Raw genomic sequence first — 20,335 nt, forward strand, 5'->3', positions numbered from 1 at the left:
CCCGGCTCATTGTGTTATTTCTTAGAGAAATAATTTTCTTTGTTTAGAATTTCTCTGGACACAACGGCAACTAGGTAATTTTTACAGCATTTACTGACCCATAAGGTACTTGAAAAGGACATAATAACGGGATGTCCACACTGGTCTACACCATGAGGCAAACTGTGGTAATCTTGTCACTCCTTGATTTTTCTTTTCCTATGACTGAATAAATCTCTGGACTTCAGACACAGGCTCGGCCTCCCCATGTATATAGGATGGGGTTAGTATGAGGGACAACATGAACAAAAAGGAAAAATATGGCCCCAAAGTTTTTCTATCATACAATCAAATGAAAGACAGGTCCGTGTGTCAGGCTCAAGGTCAGAAAGACCTGTGTAGTGTTCAGGGTGAGCGTCTGAAGAGACGTGGTCCTACCAACATCTAAGGAAGCCAGAGGAATCAAGAAAAATGTTTTCTTTACGGCTGAGTATGTTTCCAGCATGTAGAATACATGATGTTTTCATCATCCACTCATCTACTGGTGGATGTATAATCTCGTGTTTCCCTGCTACTGTGGTTGCTGTATGGATAACAGGGACGCAGAGGGTCTTTGTGGTAGGAACGGAATCATTTGGGTATGAATCTGGAGTAGTATAGCTCAGCATATGGGAGTTCATTTATTTCTTCAGTTTTGATTCATGATCAAAGTAAAATATGAGAGAATAATGATGACTTTCGTAACAACTTATTCTTCTTTCATACATAGTATCTGTGAAAAAGCACTGGTATTCAAAATTCTCTAAATACATCCCGAGTTAAAAAGAAAAAAAGAAAAGAAAAAAATGGAGCAATATTGACACTCATCAATGAGATGATTTAAAAAAAAAAAATCACTGATTGTGTTGACTGCGTCCTAGGTCAGGCAGCGCTTCAGTTCTGTTTAAAGAATAAACATTTTAATTACTAATATTTCTCATTTACCTTCCTTTATGTTTCTGCCAAAATTTATCAACTGGAGTTAAATCGTAAGACTTCTTGTTTTTCCTCTTTGGTCTAGCACCAGCTGGAGAATTTTCCATTCCTGCAGATTCTTCCAAATTTACTCTGTTTAAGTGGAAGTCCTAGGAAACAGTAAACTAGTTTAAAATAACTGTCTTCTGAGTTTAAGAGCCACAACTCCTCCTAGACAAGGAAAACAACCAGTCATGCTGGCCTTCCCAGTATTTCCACACGCAACACAGACTAAGGTTTCACAGGTGCCCTTCCAGCCCTCGTCCATCCACAGATGCCCACTGTTCATGAGTTTAATGGAAGCAATCAAAATCTCAAACACAGAGAAAAGTTCTATTAAGTTTCTCCAAGAAAAACATAGACTTCTTTATAGAGAACATTTCCTTTAAGAAATGTTACATTGCAAGTGCATCTTTTGTATCTCCTTTGTCAGTTACAAACACATTTCATAACATTCCCTCATATTTGGTTATGTTTTTATAGCTATGATTATGTTTTTAAAAGGTTAAAACACGGGCTGGAGAGATGGCTCAGCAGTTAAGAGCATTGCCTGCTCTTCCAAAGGTTCTGAGTTCAATTCCCGGCAACCACATGGTGGCTCACAACCATCTGCAATGAGGTATGGTGCCCTCTTCTGGCCTGCAGACATACACACAGACAGAATATTGTATACATAATAAATAAGTAAATATAAAAAAGGTTAAAACACAATAAAGGTTAAAGCTACAAGAATAATTGTGCCTCTTTCACATAAATCCTAAGAGTGGGTCGGACTAGCAGTGTCTACATTTTTCTGCTCTGGGCTAATTTTACTGATGTGAGGCTTAATAGCTCCCCCCCCCCTGCCCGCTTTATTTTCCAAAATTCATCCACACAAAAGGTAAAACTAAAGTAACTCTCTGCTACCCTCTTTTCCCCTTTCACACTATGCCTGTAGCTTCTTTCACATCTTAGGGTCCACTTTGTTCAACAGCAGTGAGTTAAGAGATAAAACGTGGTTTGATGCAAAATGTCCCCCACAAGCTCATATATCTGATGCTTAGTCCCTGGCTTTGTCAGACTGTGAAACATTGGGGGGATAAGGTCAAGATGCTGAAGGAAGTGGGTCTGCCCGTGGCAATAGCTTCAGTTCCTTCTGTTTCCTAGATGCTGACATGATCCATGATGCAGCAAGCAGATGCCATGGCAGGAGCTGGTCCTGTCACCTTCACCCCCTCAAACCACAAGCCAAATAAATCCTCCCCTTGTATGGGCTGGGGAGAGAGGTAAAACAAAACATGGCTATTTGAAGGTAACAGAAAGAATGGTGAGCAGAAGGGAATTATCAGGTATTACTGTGATGCAGTTATCTTGGTTTTGAAGTAGCAATGATTTTTCTAGGTTTGAGCAAGTTAAATAGACTGAGCACAATTTAACCTCTTCTAGATAAAACAGCCATCGGTGCTGACTTGGGATCCTCAAGGGCACTTTCTCACTTTTACAAATTGATTCTTCACCACAGCTTATTGAAGCCTTACTGTCCTTCTGATAAAAAGGAAGGGTGAAATAAAGATGCCTAAACTGCCAGGCAGAGAGACATGTCTATTTTCTCTTAAATAAATCACAGAATCAACTAAGCAGCCTTCTCTTAAGGCTACATGAAATCCATCAAAGAGAGGGACCACATACAATAGCTTCCTTGCATACAGAAGGTGTTATTCTCGGGACTGTACTGTACCAGTTAAATATCCTTACCAGAACCCTTACAAGTCATACAAACCCCAGCAACACAACTGTCTATCACAGAGCACAGGTACTCAAAGTCAGATCCTTTACTATAAAGGCTAGAAAGAGTGACAATGAATGTCCAGGATGATAAAGAGGAATAAACTGTTGGCCAGGTTGTGGCAGCGCATGCCTTTAATCCCACCACTCAGGAAGCAGAGGCAGAAGGATCTCTGTAAGTTCAACACCAGGCTGGGCTTCCAAGACAGTCAGAGCTGCTACACAGAGAAACCCTGCCTCAAAAAACAAAAGAATATAGTTTTACATTTCAACCTTTAATAGATTTTTGAAAGACTACCCACATGACAAGTTCAAGAACAACTAGGGGCTGGTTTAAATTCTTCTCAGTTTCCCACTCTAATATTTAATCTGCACTTTGCATAAGAGTCATCCACACAGAGTAAAGTAGAAATAGCACACTCTGAACATTCCAACAGTGAATAAACATGAAGAGTTGCATGTGAGAAGCACAGCTTTTGAAAGTCACCCCTGAAAACAACAGGGGCCCGTCTTTAAACAGCTAAGCTTTGTTGCCTGAACTTCCAGGGAGCATTATGCCCACGGCAGCCGCACAGCGCACTCAAGCACAGGCGCCTGGTTAGGAAGAGGCTGCTCTAAGAAGGTGAGAGCACACTCTTACTGGAGACAGAGTAAGCATCTCACACACAAGACCAGGGGACGAATGATGCCAAGAGTTCTGAGAAGTAACAACAGCAGAAAGAACATTACCACTGCTTACATAACAGGAAGGCAAATAAAAAAGCTCATTTCCATCTCCAAAACTGGGAGGCTAAAACAATTTGTACTCTACTCAATCATACAAAAGAAACAACACTTGGACACCAACATCAAAAAAAACCAACACAATTGGTTTGTAACACAACAGAAGTTAAGCTGTTTCCATTGACAGATCTGAAAGGCTAGACAATGGTGCCTCAAAATTACCAGATATAAATAAACCCCTCAAGGAAGTGCCAAAAACCACTGAGAAGCCTTCAGTGACCTTGTCCTCTCTCACAAACTAAGGAAATCTGTCTCTACAGCCAAAGACAGCTCATGTGAACAAAATTATAGATGACTCCTATGTATTCAGAGCTAAGATTTATATCCACATGTAACAAAAGCAAAGAAGAACACAAATAATTTTTATTTTGGAAAGAATTTATGACTTTTTTTTTTGTTGTTGTTCGAGACAGCGTTTCTCTGTAGCTGTCCTGGAACTGAATTTACAACTTTTTAACTTTAAATGCCATTACCGAATAACTAGTTCACTAAATATCTGATGTACTTTGGAGTCAAAGGAAAAATTTCAACAACCAAAGGTTTCATACTAAAAACAGCAGCTCCCACGGAGAGACTCCTAAGTTGCCCCTACTAACCGATGATCGGGAAGTACAGTACCGGAAGAGAAAACACAGGCTTCCTGGTCATGGTGGAAGTGGACACAACACAGGCATGTGAGGCAGCACCTAAGAGCTCTGTGTCTACAAGGCTCTGACTCCTACCCTGGCGCTGCCCACTAGGACAGAAGAAATGTGTTGCCCATGAGCCTAAGAACTCCATGTGCTCAGCTCCCCAGAGAAGGATGTCGTTTGGGGACCGGGCGCCACCCTTTGGAAAGGAAACGATGATTCACGTGCAGAGTGGGTGAGCGCCTCTCCTGCAAACCACAGCTATTCCTTCAGACAAGATGTACTAGTTACATAAAAGCTGAGTTTTGTCATTTTTTTCCAAAGGCAGTGAAAAGAGAAGAGACAATCTCCAAAAAATTAAACAGGTGAACACATGAGGTTTTCAATCTCACAGCAACATTTACAAGAGCTTCTGCTGATTCTTGAAAGATTAAAGCATCATCCAAAGAACAAAATCTTCAAAGGTCTTCCCCCAAACTAAGTCCAGTGAGGATAAACTTTAGACACCAAGTTCTAGCAGAAGGAAGGCTGTGCACATTCACACTGTTCTGTGCTGTGTGACTCGGGGACACAAATACCTCATGTCACTTCAGAAAAAATGCATCCACGTTACAGAAGTTGAGTTTCCAGATAAAGTTATATAAATATCTATCTACAACCACACTCTTCTCTAGAATAAGCAGAGAAAACAATATCAGAATAACGATATGAAGATTTTAAGCTATTTTGTAACTTAAAATTATTATTATTGTTATGTTATTTCTCAGATTTTAAATTGTCTTACAACTGAAATTCATGTAGATTATTTTTATAAAAGCCATATAAGTTTTCCTTGGCTCAAATCAGCTTGTCAAATAAAACTCAAGCAAAACAACATACTCAAAAGAAAGAAAAAATGAGATCACACTGATGTTTTGAAAATGTACACAAAACCAATGGTTGTCTAATGTAATGTTACAAGTTTCATATTACTGCAGTAAGTCATTGCAAAACACATTCTTCACTCTCAGAATGAGAAACACTGTAAGATGTGATCTTTCTCACCATTGAAAATGTCTACAAGCAAAGATACCCAGGAGAAGTAATAGACCCAGCACATGACATGATGCTCTTTAAATAGGAACCATGGCTTCTAGAGAAATGACTGCAGGTAGGCTTGAGACAGAAAACGGACATAATGGACAGAAAATGCTGACGGTTGAAAACCAGGACACTGTCAGATAATAGGGTCATGTTGAAAAGATGCCCTGGCCAAATATAGGACAAAGATGCAATAATGTGAATATCAAAACGAATGATTATAATTAGATGGTAACATCTCAAATATAAAAATCCATTATCTCATAAAATCTAACAACACTGCTAACTGCTTCTGCAGATTGCTAAGGCATGAATTCATTTTCTAAACTGGCAAGTAAAGGAACAGACTCAACATTTCTTTTCAGCAGTTAGTAAGGAAATGTATTTAAGCCTATCATCTGTTAAGAGATATAGATGGCAACAATAGACAAAGGCAGGGGGATCTCGGAGTCTGAGGCCAGCCTCGTCTACAAAGTGAGTTCCAGGACAGCCAAGGCTGAGACAGAGAAACCTTGTCTTGAAAAACCGAGAGAGAGAGAGAGAGAGAGAGAGAGAGAGAGAGAGAGAGAGAGAGAGAGAGAGAGGTTAGAGAGATAAAAAGAGGGCGCTACAGATGGAATGCTCACATTAGCGGTCTCCAACAACAGAGCCTTAACTAAGCCACTGGGATCTGAATGGTGATTAGGACGGTGAGCACAATCTAGTTATCTTAGTTCAGAATCCAAGGTATCTTGTGTCAGCAGTGTCTCTAGGGAGCTTGCTCACTCTTAAGAGTTCCTCATAACCCTAGGATCTAAGAACTGGATGGACCCTATGCCACAGATACACTGCTGGCAATATGAAGATATTTGGCAACTTTAATTAAGAGGCATTTTATTCAGTCTTAAAACTTATGATAAAGAAGTATACCATACAATACTATTGTCCCAAGTGAAATAAAATACCTGGAATGCAGTTAGTCAGAACTGAGATGTGATAAATTATTAAAATAATCTGAATTTAAAGAATTTCATAAATAAAGAAGGAAATATAAAATATTAATGTTTAATTGTGTTTTGAAAGCTAAAATTTGTATTGGTAAGATTATATAAAACATAATCTTAAAATAAATTTCAGCTATTTATTTTTATCTTTTTAGTAGGACTACTAGAAAACCACAAATTTACATTGGCAGCTGATAATATATTGATTATAAAGTATTGTTTTAGAACTATAAAACCTTGGTCAATGATGACAAGTAGGGAGAGGAAATAAACACAGAAAATAATGAGATCAGCATGGTTCCAGCACTTAGGAGACCGAGGCACGAGGATTTCCAAGAGTTCAATGCCAGCGAGGATGAAGGCCATGAATCAAAACAGGGATAGGAAAATTTAATTAAAGAAAAAAATTAATTAAAAGTAAAAAAAAAACCTTTGTAAAATGCTTTATTATCACATACAGATAACTCTTACATGATATTTCTAAGCAACTAGGAAATAAGAGGAGCAAAACAGCAATAAAACAAATTTAACAATGTTTTCACTAAGTGATTAGAAGACAGAAACGGCACAGAAAGTTAGATCAGGAGCGGTGTGTAAAAGGTGAGAACAAAGCTCTGTTAAAGAGAAGCTGCCATGCTGAATCCTGCCCCTGCTGACCCTGGTGAGCACTCACCACATCCACCCGCCAAGTGCTGAGGCTCAACGAACCTCCAACTGCCTAATCATTTATCTGGTTCTTATATTCTCACAAAGGGAAGGGATATTACAAAGGTTTTTTTGTCTGAAGAGTATATTTCCCATTAAAAAAATTAAATTTAAAAACTAGCCATTTTAACATGCAGGGAAGCTGTCTCAATTACCACAGTTGTTTCCAAGATCTAATATATAAATAATTATCAGTGGCTTAGGTTATTCCAGACAAACAGAAAGGATTAAAAAAAATCAAACTTAAACTCTGCAAAGTGGAAGTTTTACTCCATCTTGTGGAGACAATGGGTATTAATTATTAAGACTTCTGAAAACTCTGAAGAAAATTATAAAGTGAGTAGTTTTTTAAAAAATTGAGCGAGTTCCAGGACAGGCTCCAAAGCCACAGAGAAACCCTGTCTCGAAAAACCAAAAAAAAATAAAAATAAAAAAAAATAAAAATTCAATAAATAAGAGTCCCTTCAGGCCGCCATGGTGTTCTGTTGGGTCAGTCTTATCTTTCTGAGTTTTCCTTCTTTTCTGTCTCCCAGCAGATGCGAGCCAGAGTGCAAGTGCTTTTTCTGATATAGGGGCTCACCATCACGTGGCTGGCACCATGCTAACCTAACTCTCCAGGCAAGGCTTTCTTTTCTTCTCCGTTAGTGTCTCTGGGCGCTGTCAAGATTTATAGTGCACGTTCACTGGAGGTTTTCCCTTCAGGCTGGATAATGGCACAGTTATAATCTGTTAATCTGTGTCTCGTGCTTATAGTCCGTTCATATTGAAATGGTATTAAGCTGGGCGTGTGGTGCGTCTGTGCACCCTCGGCACTTGGGAGGCTGACGGCAGGAGGTCTGCTGTCAGTTAAGTCCAGATCAACCTATGATGTTAGATTGCTTCAAAAAACTAAACAAATAAAAATTTAAAAACTGCAATAACATGCACAGAAGTAGGTCCCTGAAACTTGTGTAGTTTATTAAGCAATCTCTACGAGACTGCAACTTTATCACAAGATGACCCTAGAAAAAATAAGCTGGCCATCCACTCACTGCTCTCTGGCACTCCTTCTAAAGTGCCAGAGTAAGAGTGGGAGCCACCATGTCTGCTTTGTCCCCAGGCTCTCAGCAATCCAAGTGACTACAGGACACGCGGGAAACAAGCGCATCAGTGGGCAGCACAAAAAATAACCCGTGTTAGCCTTGTTCAGGTCTATGCTCCTGTCTTCTAATGAGGACTGGGCAGTAATCGTTCCTGCTGAAATTATGGGCATCTATGTCTTACTTCTCAAACTCACAGGACTTTGTATTTCAATTTCCTACATCTAGGAGAGTCAAGGAACCCAGGAATGCATCAAATTTAGCAATTGGAAATGATCCCAGCAGGGCGGTGGTGGCCATGCCTTAAATCCCAGCACTCAGGAGGCAAAGCAGGCAGATCTCTGAGTTCAAGACCGGCCTATTATACAGAGTGAGTTCCAGGACAGCCAGGACTATACGGAGAAACCCTGTCTTAACAACAAAAACAAAACCAAAAATAAAATAAGAAAAGATCACAAGATATCTCAGAGCTCTAGACAGCTTCCTCACCATCGGATGCAGGAGAGAAGAGGTGACGAGGTGACCCCTAAAGGGCCTGCTTTTACTAAGACCATTCACTTCTGGGTCCCCACCACAGTTTGGGAGCTACTGATAAAGTCGTAGAGACCACTAAGATGCTCAACATGCTCATTCTGTATGTCTCTTTACCCCTTCCTCTCTCAGGCCCCATCTCCCATCCGTACCTTGTCTGGAAATCCCACTGCTACACTCGCTGGAAACCCAGTTACCGGGAAAAGCCATTCAGACCATCGCTCTAAACACCCGTGGTTTTGTTCTCTATTTGAACTCCAAACAGCTACCGCTTTCAGTTGGAGAAAATTTTCTCCGCCCCCCCCCCCTCCACAGTTTTGGACCTGGGACTGTCTGTCTTCTTTGCTATCTCCAACTGGTTTACTTGTCCTCCTCCCTAGACCCATTCCAATCTGGAAACTCACTTGGCTAGTCAATAATAGTTGTTCTCAATCAGAGGCAGATACTACCGTTTCCCACCTCTTCTCCCCAGGGTACATTTGGTACGGTGGGAAGAAACTCTGGTTGTTAAATTGAGGGAGTATTACAGGTATATGGAGGAATGACAGAGGCCAGGGATGATGGCAAACATAATGTCTAAGAAGTCCCCACAACAAAGAATGATAAGGCCCAAATGTTAAAACCAAGGTCTCTATTACTCGCTACTGCCCCCTGCTGGACAGACTTTCTACATCATTAACTATGTTCTTGATTGGTTCACAAATATGATGACTTTCCCTCACTTTTCTGGACCTCACATTATCCTTCCAGCAATCACTCTCCTTTCCAACTCTCTAATCAGGAAAAAAAAAATATGGAATTAAAACTAATCTCTTTGTAATCTGTCTTAAACTTGCTTCAATAGGTTTTGACCCTAAACTTGTCTTTTGTTTTTCTTCTTTCCTTCTTTCTTGCTTAGTTTTTTAGACTGGGTCTCGTGTATCTAAAGCTTCCTAGGTCTTACTGTGTAGCTGAGAATGACCCTGAACTCCCAATTTTCCCATCCCCAACAAAAGAGCTAGCACGACTGTTTAAACAGCTTTGGCTCAAATTGACGCGTGACTTCTCATGCTGCTCAAATTAAGTCGACGATCTGTACTCTTCTGCTTCCTTCTACCTGACCCCCATACTACTTCACCGTGGCTACTAGGCTACCACGCCACTTTTCAGACACACCTGAACCTTTCTACCTAGAGTGCTCTGTCCCCATGAAGCTATACAGTTTATTATATTCCTTATATTATTATATTATATCATCGTTACCTGTCATTTTATATGTAAGATCTGTCTGGTTTAAAAATCTAGTCCTGTTCATCAGCACTTTATTCTCACCTAGAGTACTTTCTACTTTCTGAATGTTACGTATTTTGTTTATTTATCACCTGTCTCTTCTCGCTAGACTACAACGGCAGGAAGACAGGAATACTTATGTACGTGTGTTTAATCACTGCTAAAGCCTGGGTCCAAAACATCTGTCCATTCACTCACCCTCTCACTTGGCCTCTTATGATAGGCTTTCTTGTCTCATTTCCTAGGCTCTCTGGTTTCTTTTGCTTTCTGTAGTGAATGGCTAACCAGTATTCCCTTGACCTTCTCCCGAGCTGTGGCATAGGTAGGACTGACAGTTTCTACCAGCACTTCTACATGTGATTTATTTAAGCAGATGCCTTAAACTATCTTGGTTTCAAGGAAATGCACTGCTGTGTGCCCTCGTTTCCTCTTCATATGGCATTATATGGAATCTTGTGATGAGGATGCTAGGCTATGGCCCTGGAAGCTTGTCAACTAGCATGCTTGTCATAGAGCTAATGTTCTGGGTTCAAATTCTCTCAACTCTTTCTGTTTCAGGTCTCACTTGTGGCTGCAGGTTGTCCTGGACTACTTAGCCCAGGCAGGCCTTGAACCTCAAGGTTGTATTCTCTTGCATCTCACCTCCTCTGTCTATAAAGTGGAGACTGTGGTCTTACTATTGTTTTTCTAGAAATTATATACACGTGTATTTACGAAGGTTGGGCTGTGCTTTATTTCTATACATTACATAACAAACATTTAGTGGATGATTGTGAACATAGTCAAATATCAAATTTTAAGCATGCAATTCAAATTTTTTTCAGAAAACATAATGCATAACAAAAATGCTGTTCAATTTTACTATTAAATGAAGTTTAACTGAAGAAGGAATTAGTTTTTCTTTCTAAAGGAAATTATTTCAATTTTTAAATTTTACTTACTTAACATGAAAATATGGCCGCTTAACTTCCTTCATTGCTTCTTCCCCATCACTGCCAACAATGCACTAATTTACCCTATACTTACAGACCATGGATTCAGCCCTACTTCTCCAGCATCTACAGCACTATTTTTATCCATAGTTTTCAGTTTTATCCCACTTAACTTTGTGTCTGTAGCCATAATGTTAGTTTAAAATGAAGGAAACTACTGAATTTACCACATTCCAATAAAAAGTGCTGTATGTAGCCTCTTACCAGCACATCATGTACCAGGGCTTGGTATGTCCACGTGTGGTGCAAGGGCGTCGCCAAATCAATGTTTCTGTCGACAAGGACTAACAAGGGCCTCTGGAAGCTGCAAATGTGTCAGAACATCATATAAACGTGAAAGTAATGTACACATTTCAAACTTCCTAGTATCTTCCAGTGTGCCATTTTGATACGAGCAGCTGCTACTACAGCTGTGGAACACACATCTCTACTACAGTCAGCTGCGGGCACCTCTACCTGCTCATATTAGCCACCCAGGTCTCCGCCTATGCCAGAACCACACTAGTGCCTCTCTGCCCCACCGGCATAGGCCAGGAGGTCTTCCTAACTGCACTGACTCCAGACTAAACGTCAGTGATGCCCTTACTATTGAGTGCAGTTTATTATTCCAGAGCACGTGGAGAGGGAAGAAGATGGCTTACAGTAGGTTTCTTCACTGTGGCACTCCTGACGTAATTTGCTCACCATGGTTTGTGGTGTGCATGGTCAAGTCTAGCATTCTAAGACGCTTCTCGACATGCTACAACACACCACTAGATTCTGGAGGCACACACCTGGTTAAAACTACTAAACATGTCTCCAGACTTCACCACATGTCTACAGGCAGCAGAATCAAGATGGCTGACAACCACCAGTCTATGGTTGGATTTAAACATAACTAACACCCATCCAACAAACTGCTAAGATAACTTAAAATATATTCAACCATGATAAAATGCCATAATACTGTGAAGAAACCAAATTTGACCAAATAAAGCACTGCCCTTTTATCGGTTCCTAGGGTACACAGTACAGCATGGAAAGGAGACTTAATAGTAATAGTTAGGTATGAGTATGAAGAACAAACAATGAGAACAGATGAATGATACTCAGGATGGTCAAGAAGGCAGATGAGGCGTGAGGGAGTGGAGAGTTGAGATAGCCAAACAAGTAACACAGAGCCTGCCAGCGTGGGCAGTACTGACAGCAGCGGTGCACAAGGCTAAGAACTCAGAGTTACTGCATATGAACAAGTAGATGATGCTTTCATTGCTAGCGGACAGCTATTTCCGCCTTGACAGGTCTTACTAATTAGCCAAATCTGTAGGTAAGAATTCACTTTATAAAATTGTCTTTTCTTTAAATAATTCTTAATAAATTGCAGCAAGTTTCTCTACTTCTTTCAACAATGTTTCCCACTGATAAAAATCAAAATGCACTCTGCTGTGCACGGGTTTAGCATTCCTGCTCAATAGGCAGTAAACAGTCAGCGACTTTGGCATTACTTGCTCAGCCGAAGACAGAAATACCTCGCAAGTTATTAGTGTTTCAACAGGAGCTACAGGATGTTCATTTTCCTTATAACCAAGAAGATTGGTCCCTGAGAGAAAGTAGCCTCAAACCTTGGAAGCCACGTAAACGGAAAGCCTTCTACAGATGGAAGATGATAATTTCTATTTGTATCTATTTAAGCTTCAAGTTAAGTCAAAACCTTGATTCTGACACCAGATGAAAAAGTAAGAAATCATTCTCTGATGATAAAAGCATTCTTATCACACAAGGAAATCAAAACAAAAACTAACAGCCACACACCTGAACTGGCCAGTCCCAAGTGGGTCACCTGTAAAAAGGCTGTTTCTTGCATCCCGTAGATTTTCCCGAAGTTTCTTATCTAGTTTCTGAAAATCAAATTTTAGATGAACTGTTAATACTTTCTTACGATATTAAATAGGTAACTCAACGTTTCAGTACATAATCAAGAAACTTTGACTTTCTTTATAAAGTGGTAATTCAGATCCTAAATATTTTAACTATTTCAATACCATCGTAACTTGCACTCAAAAAACCCAATTTTTTTCCTTCCTTCTTTCTTTTTTTTTTTTTAAAAAATGTACTTCAACCCTGGTACCACTAATAAACATTCTTCAGTATGCCCAGCACTCTCTTAGCATGACTGAAGTAAAGAGAAAAGTCTGGTCTGGAAGGGTGGGGATGGCAAGAAGAGTAGGGTACAGAAAGTCCAGCTCATTATACCTCGTCTTTCCAAACCGTGTACATTGCAGGCTTCTTTGTTTGTTTGAATTCTTTGTTTCTCCTTATCCCTCTTTTAATCTTTAAAGGAAATTCTCTTTAATTCAATATTAAAGCTGTGTTTGTTGCTAATAAGCACTTACTAAAAGAAGCTAAATGCAGAATAATTTGGGGGAAGGTAAGTGTAAAATAACCTGCAAAAGTGCACGTCACAAAGTGCAGTGCGGACTAGGAAAGCACGCGCGGTTGGCATGCACAGAGGTGGCCTTTCATTTGGGGAGGTGGGGATGGGGAGTCCCAAAGTAACCAAATCTCTGCATTGGTACGTCACATATGACACCACCATCCAGACTCTTGAGAGAGACATCTGACTCGCTTGCGAGAGAGCAGCTCACATGGCTGTGTTTGCACTCAGAGGCCGAGACTCACCACTGCCACCATTTCTGCGGCAGTTCCTCTTGAGCATCGGATAATGGGAACAGCACCTATTTTAACAAAAAAATGTTAACAATGACTTTACTAATTAAAATGCATACTTTAAGTTAGCAGATGTGAAGATGCAAACAATTTCAGGTTAGACACAGGACTGGGAAATCTCAAGACTGAAAGCAAGATTTCAGAAATTAAGCTTCTCTGTAACAATAAGCAGAGCCAGAAGAGGAGGACTTTAAACTGGAGCAGGGATGGACTACGCCAGCACGTGGACCTCCAGCTGCAGTTTCCAAGGTTGAGTAGACCTCTAGTCACGGAAGTTACTTTATTAATAAAAAGAGCTTAGGGACTACAACAGTTTGGGACTACTACAATAATAATAATAATGATAATAATAATAATAATTTAATAGCAAATGATGGTTATCCCTTTGTAAAACCAACTTAAATGATTACAGCAAACACATTCTTTACTATTGTGAAGTGACCCTAAATGTCTCTTCCCATGGCCTCGTCAACTCACTGGACCTCCTCATTTCTTTCCTTATGACGTAGTGAAGGATCTACCTAAGGCTCAACCCCTCTAGGAAGACTTCACGCATGGAGACAGATAAGACTATCTTCTGCGATCCCCATGTGTTGCCATGGCAGCATTTCATTTTCCAGGGAAGCATACTGTCAAGTGAAAATGTGTAATACTGATTAATTTTTAAAAACTTCTCCTCTGATGGCCTAGATTATGCAAGCTTGTTATAAAAATTAAAAAAAAAAAAAACTTGTACAAATTCTGGTCATGGTGACACATGCCTTTATCCCAGCCCTTGGGAAGTTGAGACAAGAAATTCAAGAATTCCAGACCAGGTAGACTGGGCTATATGAGATCCTGTACCTCAACAGAATCATGCCCAACCAAAAACAGAAAAAAAGGAAGAAGTACAGAATTAGCTATCTGGGCAAGGAGGCTGCAATTCCAGCACTCAGAAGGCAGGAGCGAGGTGACAGAGCTTCAAGATGGACTCAAGCTACATAGGAAGACCTGTCTCTGAGGAAAAAAAAAAAAACAAAAAACAAAATCAACAACAATTTCTTTAGATTGTTTTCTATTTACTGTTTAGTATGTATTAAGGCAAAAATTGGATATTATTAAGAGTGTCCTAAAAACTATCATTTGTACATCTGTTCCACTCTAGTGCTTTAAAGTATAACTCCTGCTATCTGTTAACAATAACCACAACCACAGGTAAGACTAGAGAGTGTCCAGGACAGCAGGACTACAGGTAATACACCTGCAGTTTTCTTAAACAATGAGAACAAACACAAAGGCTGGAGACACAGCCCTGGAGGTCATTGTCTACCTGGTACAGCCTTGGGTTTCACACTCAATACACAAAATCTAATCAACCAACGAACAACCAAGACCTGAGTCTCCTGCAGGGTAGTGAGAATACATGTAAAACCTAATGGAGGTAACACTCTTAGAAAAAAAACAAAACAAAACAGAGATACAAAGAAATACAAAACAAGCTGGGTGGTGGTAGCACACACTTTTAATCCCAGCACTCGGGAAGCAGAGACAGGTGGATCTCTGTGAGTTTGAGGCCAGCCTGTTCTACAAGAGCTAGTTCCAGGACAGGCTCCAAAGCCACAGAGAAACCCTGTCTCAAAAAAAAACAAAAACAAAATTTATATCTATCGATCGATCGATCAATCGATATAAAACAGAAAACACAGGAACTTGCTGGCTAAGATGCAAGGGGGGGTGGATCTCTACAAGGAAGGAGCCCAAGAATTTGTACAAGTTTTCCCCCGCGTTTTCTGAAAGCTTTTGCACTTGTCTTGATAATTACCATGCACAGACCTGTCTACTCAGAAGTATGTTTGAAAGCTTCTATGATAGAAACTAAAAACAACTAGAAAATAGCCGACAACAGGGAGGAACCATCAACAAACCACCTCCACAGTACGTTAAGGAGCTGCATTACCAACAGTATCTAGGGAGCTAATTCAGAAGGTCTGCTGAGCTGGGTATGGTGATACATGTCTGTAAGATCAGCACTTGGGAGGCTAGCCTACGTTACATAGAGGCCAGCCTGGGCTTATGAGAACTCATCTTAAGAAAATAAAATAGATCTGAATGCTAACTCATATTGTTATTAGAAGAAGCATTTTATTTTACTATTATAGAATGCATGCTTTCTCTTAACTTTAGAGAAACTTCTCTACATAACAGGTTAGAACAGTATTATAGCCAGACGTGATAGTGCACACCTTTAACTTCATTATGGGGAGGCAGGGGCAGGCTGATCTCTGCGAGTTCCAAGACAGCCAGAACTACATAATGAGACCCTGACTTCAAAAATAAAATATTTGCAGTACATAGTATTTCCAAATGAGCTAGTGATTAGTTACTTTGAAGGAACAGACTTAAAAACGTACCTAATGTAACAAAGAAGCAGAAGAGGCTGTCAACAATAGTGTCCATAACAGTTTCCATTTCTGTGTCTGTGATGTCTGGCCTATTAATGGCTAAAAGAGAGAGGACAACACAGGCAATCAAAATTTACACCTTTATAAAGCTTGCACATATAGAACAACATGCAGATACCAACCTGAATTATAAAAACCATGTAATGTGATCAGTGTCAGAGGAAACTGGGCACCCAAGTCCCTAAGGGAACTGCCCAAGCAGAGAAGATAAAGACAGTAACTCCACCAGGCCGTACAAGAACCAAGAAAACACGCTCTTGCTGAGGTGTCGCTGACTGTCATCCAGTCAAACCGCATGAAACAAGTGCTCTGGAGAACACTTGAACATGAACTCTGCGCCATCGTCAAGCACGAGTCAAATCTCTGCAGAAGCACAGCCCTTGGGTCCTAAACGCCAGGGCCATGTCTATGAGCAAGAAGCAACTTGAGCAGTTGGCAAAAGTCCCATCAGGAATGCCAACCCGATGAATGACTTCCAGCTTCCGTGTCTTGGATGATCTCCATTTGACTGAGATGTGTGCTTATTGTATTGGGTAAGAATGCTAGCATCCATTAGAAGTAAAAAGACAGGAATGAAAATTCTATTCAGTGTTACTGTACAAGTATTTAAGGTACTTCATATTTATTCATGTTTAGTTATTTTTAATTACTTAATGTTCAGCAGTTTTACTTAATAGACTTGTAAATTTGCCTGGACAGGCTGGATCACTTTTAAAAGAAGAATGACGTACATATTGATAAATGCAACGGTGAGTACTTAGTGGAACTAAGCAGTGACGTGTTCTAACTACGCTTGATAAGCAGGACCGACAGACAACAGGCTCGTCTGGGCAATTTAACTGTCCAAGAAAAAAATTGAAGACATCTGTTTTAATTTTTATTAGATTTATAAATAAAATTCCTAAGTTTAATGTAAAGACTATGGGAAATGAGATTTCAAATACAAGGTTAGGTGGTAATTAGTCTGAAAAATGAACATAATACAAACAGACTTCTGTGAATAAAAACCACCATCAGAAATCTCACAGAAGCCCAGGATTGCAGTGCAGACACCTGCAGGTCCTTTGGAGGGCTGAGGCAGGAGAAGCCCAACTTTGAGGTCAGCCTACACTACAAAACAAGACCTTGACTCCAAAATATATATACTCTCTTAAAATATTTCTTTAATCTCAATAAGAAAACAAATGAAAGTTCTCAGTGAGCCAAAAGAATGATGCTGCCTTGTCTCGGAAAGCTCACAATCTGGGCCAGAACTGAAGGAAGTACAGGAAGTAAGAAGTAAGTCTAGTACCTTGACTTTTGTCTAAGGTCAAGGTACTAGAGAGCTAGCTTCCCCTGCATGGAAACACTGTCTCATTTGACAGGAGCTAATCATTAGTACAGGCTGTTCTGGGGATTGCTAGCAGGCCAGAGAACTGGTACTTACTTGCATTACAAAACAAATTTATTGTCTTATTTATCTACGACAATTTAGGCTGAGGCTCTCTCTCCTCTGTACTTTAGGATACACTACTGTAAACACATTCAGAATCGCTGTTTTCTCCCAGCAAGCCACTCATTTTGTAACATTACAAATGACTTGTAGTGTTTGTGTCTTTACGTACCACGATACGAAACAAGCTCCTTATTTTGATTACATAACACAAACATGTCATCTTCCAAAGTAATAAAATTGAGATACTGGTCAAAAACCTAGAAACAAACAAACAAAAGCCTTATGAACCAACTTTAGTATACAGCAATACTAAAAATTTAGTTTGGCTCAATCACTAAATGACAAAAATAGTAAAAGTTATAATTAAATTCAATAATTAAAAATTATATGTGTAGCAGGATGCCTGCCTACATAAGTGTAAAGAGTTAGGCACAGGAGCTGGAGCGATGGCTCAGTGGCTAGAGTGCTTGCTTCTTGCTCTTCCAGAGGACCATGGCTGGCGGCTCACCGCTGTCTAGAGCTCCTGCCCTCCTCTGGCCTCCGCTTGCACCCACACATGCGCCACACATTCACACACAGACACATAAATTAAAATGTCTTTTTTTTTTAAAAAAAAAAAGGGGGGTTAAGAATAATAAAGACAAAAAACAAAGAAACAAAAACGTTTTTAAACAATGAAAACAAATTTGGGGCAATAAAGAGAGTATTATTTTCAGAAAACAAAATTTAGACAGCTGTAAAAAGGAAAACTGTGGTTGTGATAGGAATGTATCCTCCTCTATTCTGTGACCAGGTGTCTTTCACAGCCACACAGCAGCTGTTTCTGCACCACAGCCTTTACACACACACCAGGGAAGTTACTGCAGCTCTGGACAAGTCCAGAAGGTAAAAAAAACTACCAAGGGCTGGACAGACGGCTCAGCAGTTAAGAGGCCAATCTGTTTACCCAGAGGACCAGACCTAGTGTTCCAGAACCCACATCAGGTGGCTCACAGCTGCTCATAACTCCAGTTCCAGGAGATCTGATACCCTCTTCTGGTCTCTACATTTGTACATACATACACAGAGACACATAAATAAAATTTTAAAAATATTCTAAAAAACTACCTGAAAGATATTATATTTAGCTAAAAACTGAAAAGAGTTCCTATGATACTGTATGAAATGAATGAGAATTTCTAAGCAACACCACATAGGAAGGAGCCTTCAAAGGCACTCACAAATAGCAACGGGCTCTAAGATGTATCGAGGGTGTGTGCAACTGCACACTTCATCCTGTCCACACAATCTCCACAACTTTAACTTGTGCCCTCTCGAAATTCAAGAGGCACACAGAGCAGCAGGGTAAGGCCAGGGTTACAAGCTGATGAGGACGTCGCGGGAACGCTGGCCTGCTGCACGTTTTCACCCTTCTAGGACACTCTCTGGACTCTCTGGACCTGCTTTCCTAAATAAGAAGGTCTGGAGATGATGTGGGGACGGACTGTCCACGTGAACACAAGCAATGTAAAACAAGGCTGCCAACTTATTTCTAATGTGAGCTCCAAGGATCTCATGAATTTCAGCAGGATACAAACCTGGATCTACTTCTCATTTCTGTCAGTGAGTAGTAAATTCTTCTACTCTGCTTTACTTTTCCTACTTTAAAGACAATTTAAATAAACTATTCCGTAGGTTAGCTGTAACAATTGGCTCTCACACTAACAATCACTCAGTCAGGTGACTCTTACCTTGGCGACTTGTGTCACTGCACTCGCTGCCAATGCTGCATTTGCAATGTCTTCCAGTTTACTTCTTGAAATTGCAGAAATAAAATTTAGATAATAGGATTCATAGAGCTGATTTCGAAGATCCTATAAATATAATGAATGAATTCGTCACTTTGAGAGTAGACAGGGAACCAGTAAATACAAAGCTCTTATACTAAACGCCAGGCTTTGGAGCAGATGACACACATTTGAAAGACAGAATAAATAAATGATAAAAACAAACTCTATGAGAATAAAGTAATGAAAAGCCAGCTACTTGGCCACTAAAATATAGCTTAATAATCCATGTTATACAAGTATATTATCAACCAAATCCCAGCAGCTATATATAGTACAAAATTGACACCTTCGATCTGCAGTTTTCTGAATACACAGAAGTACACAGCACCACGTGGCAGCCCCAGAACCAGGTACTAAGAAGGCTGAGGACATCACAGGAGTGTGGCCAGCTGGGAAACATGGAAAAACCCTGTCTCAAGCTGTTTTATTTTAAATCTATAAGTAGCTAATATACTATCTAACATAATTAAATGCTGATTATATTTGGATTTCTTTGAGCATATAACCTAAGAAGTAATTCTTTCATTGTACACAGATGTGTTCATTCCAAATACTTACTGTAGAAGTATTTATCTTCACCCAAAAGCAGAATTAATTTGTACAATTTTGTAATCAGTTTTTAAAATATTTTTAGACATTAGGTATGGATATCTAAATATTTCCACAAATATAAGATGTAGTAGGCATTTTCAAGCATACATGAATGTACATTAAGATTTAATGTTATTACAATTTTATGTGACCAATATTAAGATGTCTAACCGCGAGCTGGAGTGTGTGTGAGGACAAGTGGTGTAACAAAGGTGAAGAGTGTTCAAGCTGAGGGGCAGACAGAGTAACTGCTACTAGGAACTACAGCGATACTTTAGTCATGTTTTAATAAATAAAGCTTGCCTGAAGATCAGAAAAGCAAAAGAGCCAAGCCACTAGAGAAGTCTTCCCTCTATCAAGACTGGGTGACTGCAGACTGAGCCCCTAGCCTGTCTCCTCTAGTCTTTTATTCCCCTTTAGTCCTAGGATTAAAGGCATGTGACACCACTGCCTGGCCTCTAGTGGCTTAGTTTTACCCTCTGGTCTTCAAACAAGCTTCATTTATTAAAACACATATAAAATATC

The 20,335-nt window shown here is 39.9% G+C and overlaps 1 protein-coding gene across 1 annotated transcript in view; it reads right to left on the reverse strand.

Moving 5' to 3' along the window:
- The window catches only part of Scfd1 (sec1 family domain containing 1), a 61,301-nt gene that overhangs the window by 29,588 nt on the left and 11,378 nt on the right, over nt 1-20,335 (reverse strand). Inside the window, exons 5-11 of the mRNA XM_005343806.3 lie at nt 19,121-19,243; nt 17,560-17,647; nt 15,905-15,994; nt 13,467-13,522; nt 12,600-12,685; nt 11,013-11,112; nt 964-1,103 (exon numbers count right to left, since the gene is read on the reverse strand). Coding sequence (XP_005343863.1) covers nt 964-1,103; nt 11,013-11,112; nt 12,600-12,685; nt 13,467-13,522; nt 15,905-15,994; nt 17,560-17,647; nt 19,121-19,243 — 683 coding nt within the window. The remainder of the gene's footprint in view (nt 1-963; nt 1,104-11,012; nt 11,113-12,599; nt 12,686-13,466; nt 13,523-15,904; nt 15,995-17,559; nt 17,648-19,120; nt 19,244-20,335) is intronic.

The sequence above is a fragment of the Microtus ochrogaster genome, chromosome 1, assembly GCF_000317375.1.
Source record: "Microtus ochrogaster isolate Prairie Vole_2 chromosome 1, MicOch1.0, whole genome shotgun sequence".
Taxonomy (NCBI): Eukaryota; Metazoa; Chordata; class Mammalia; order Rodentia; family Cricetidae; genus Microtus; species Microtus ochrogaster.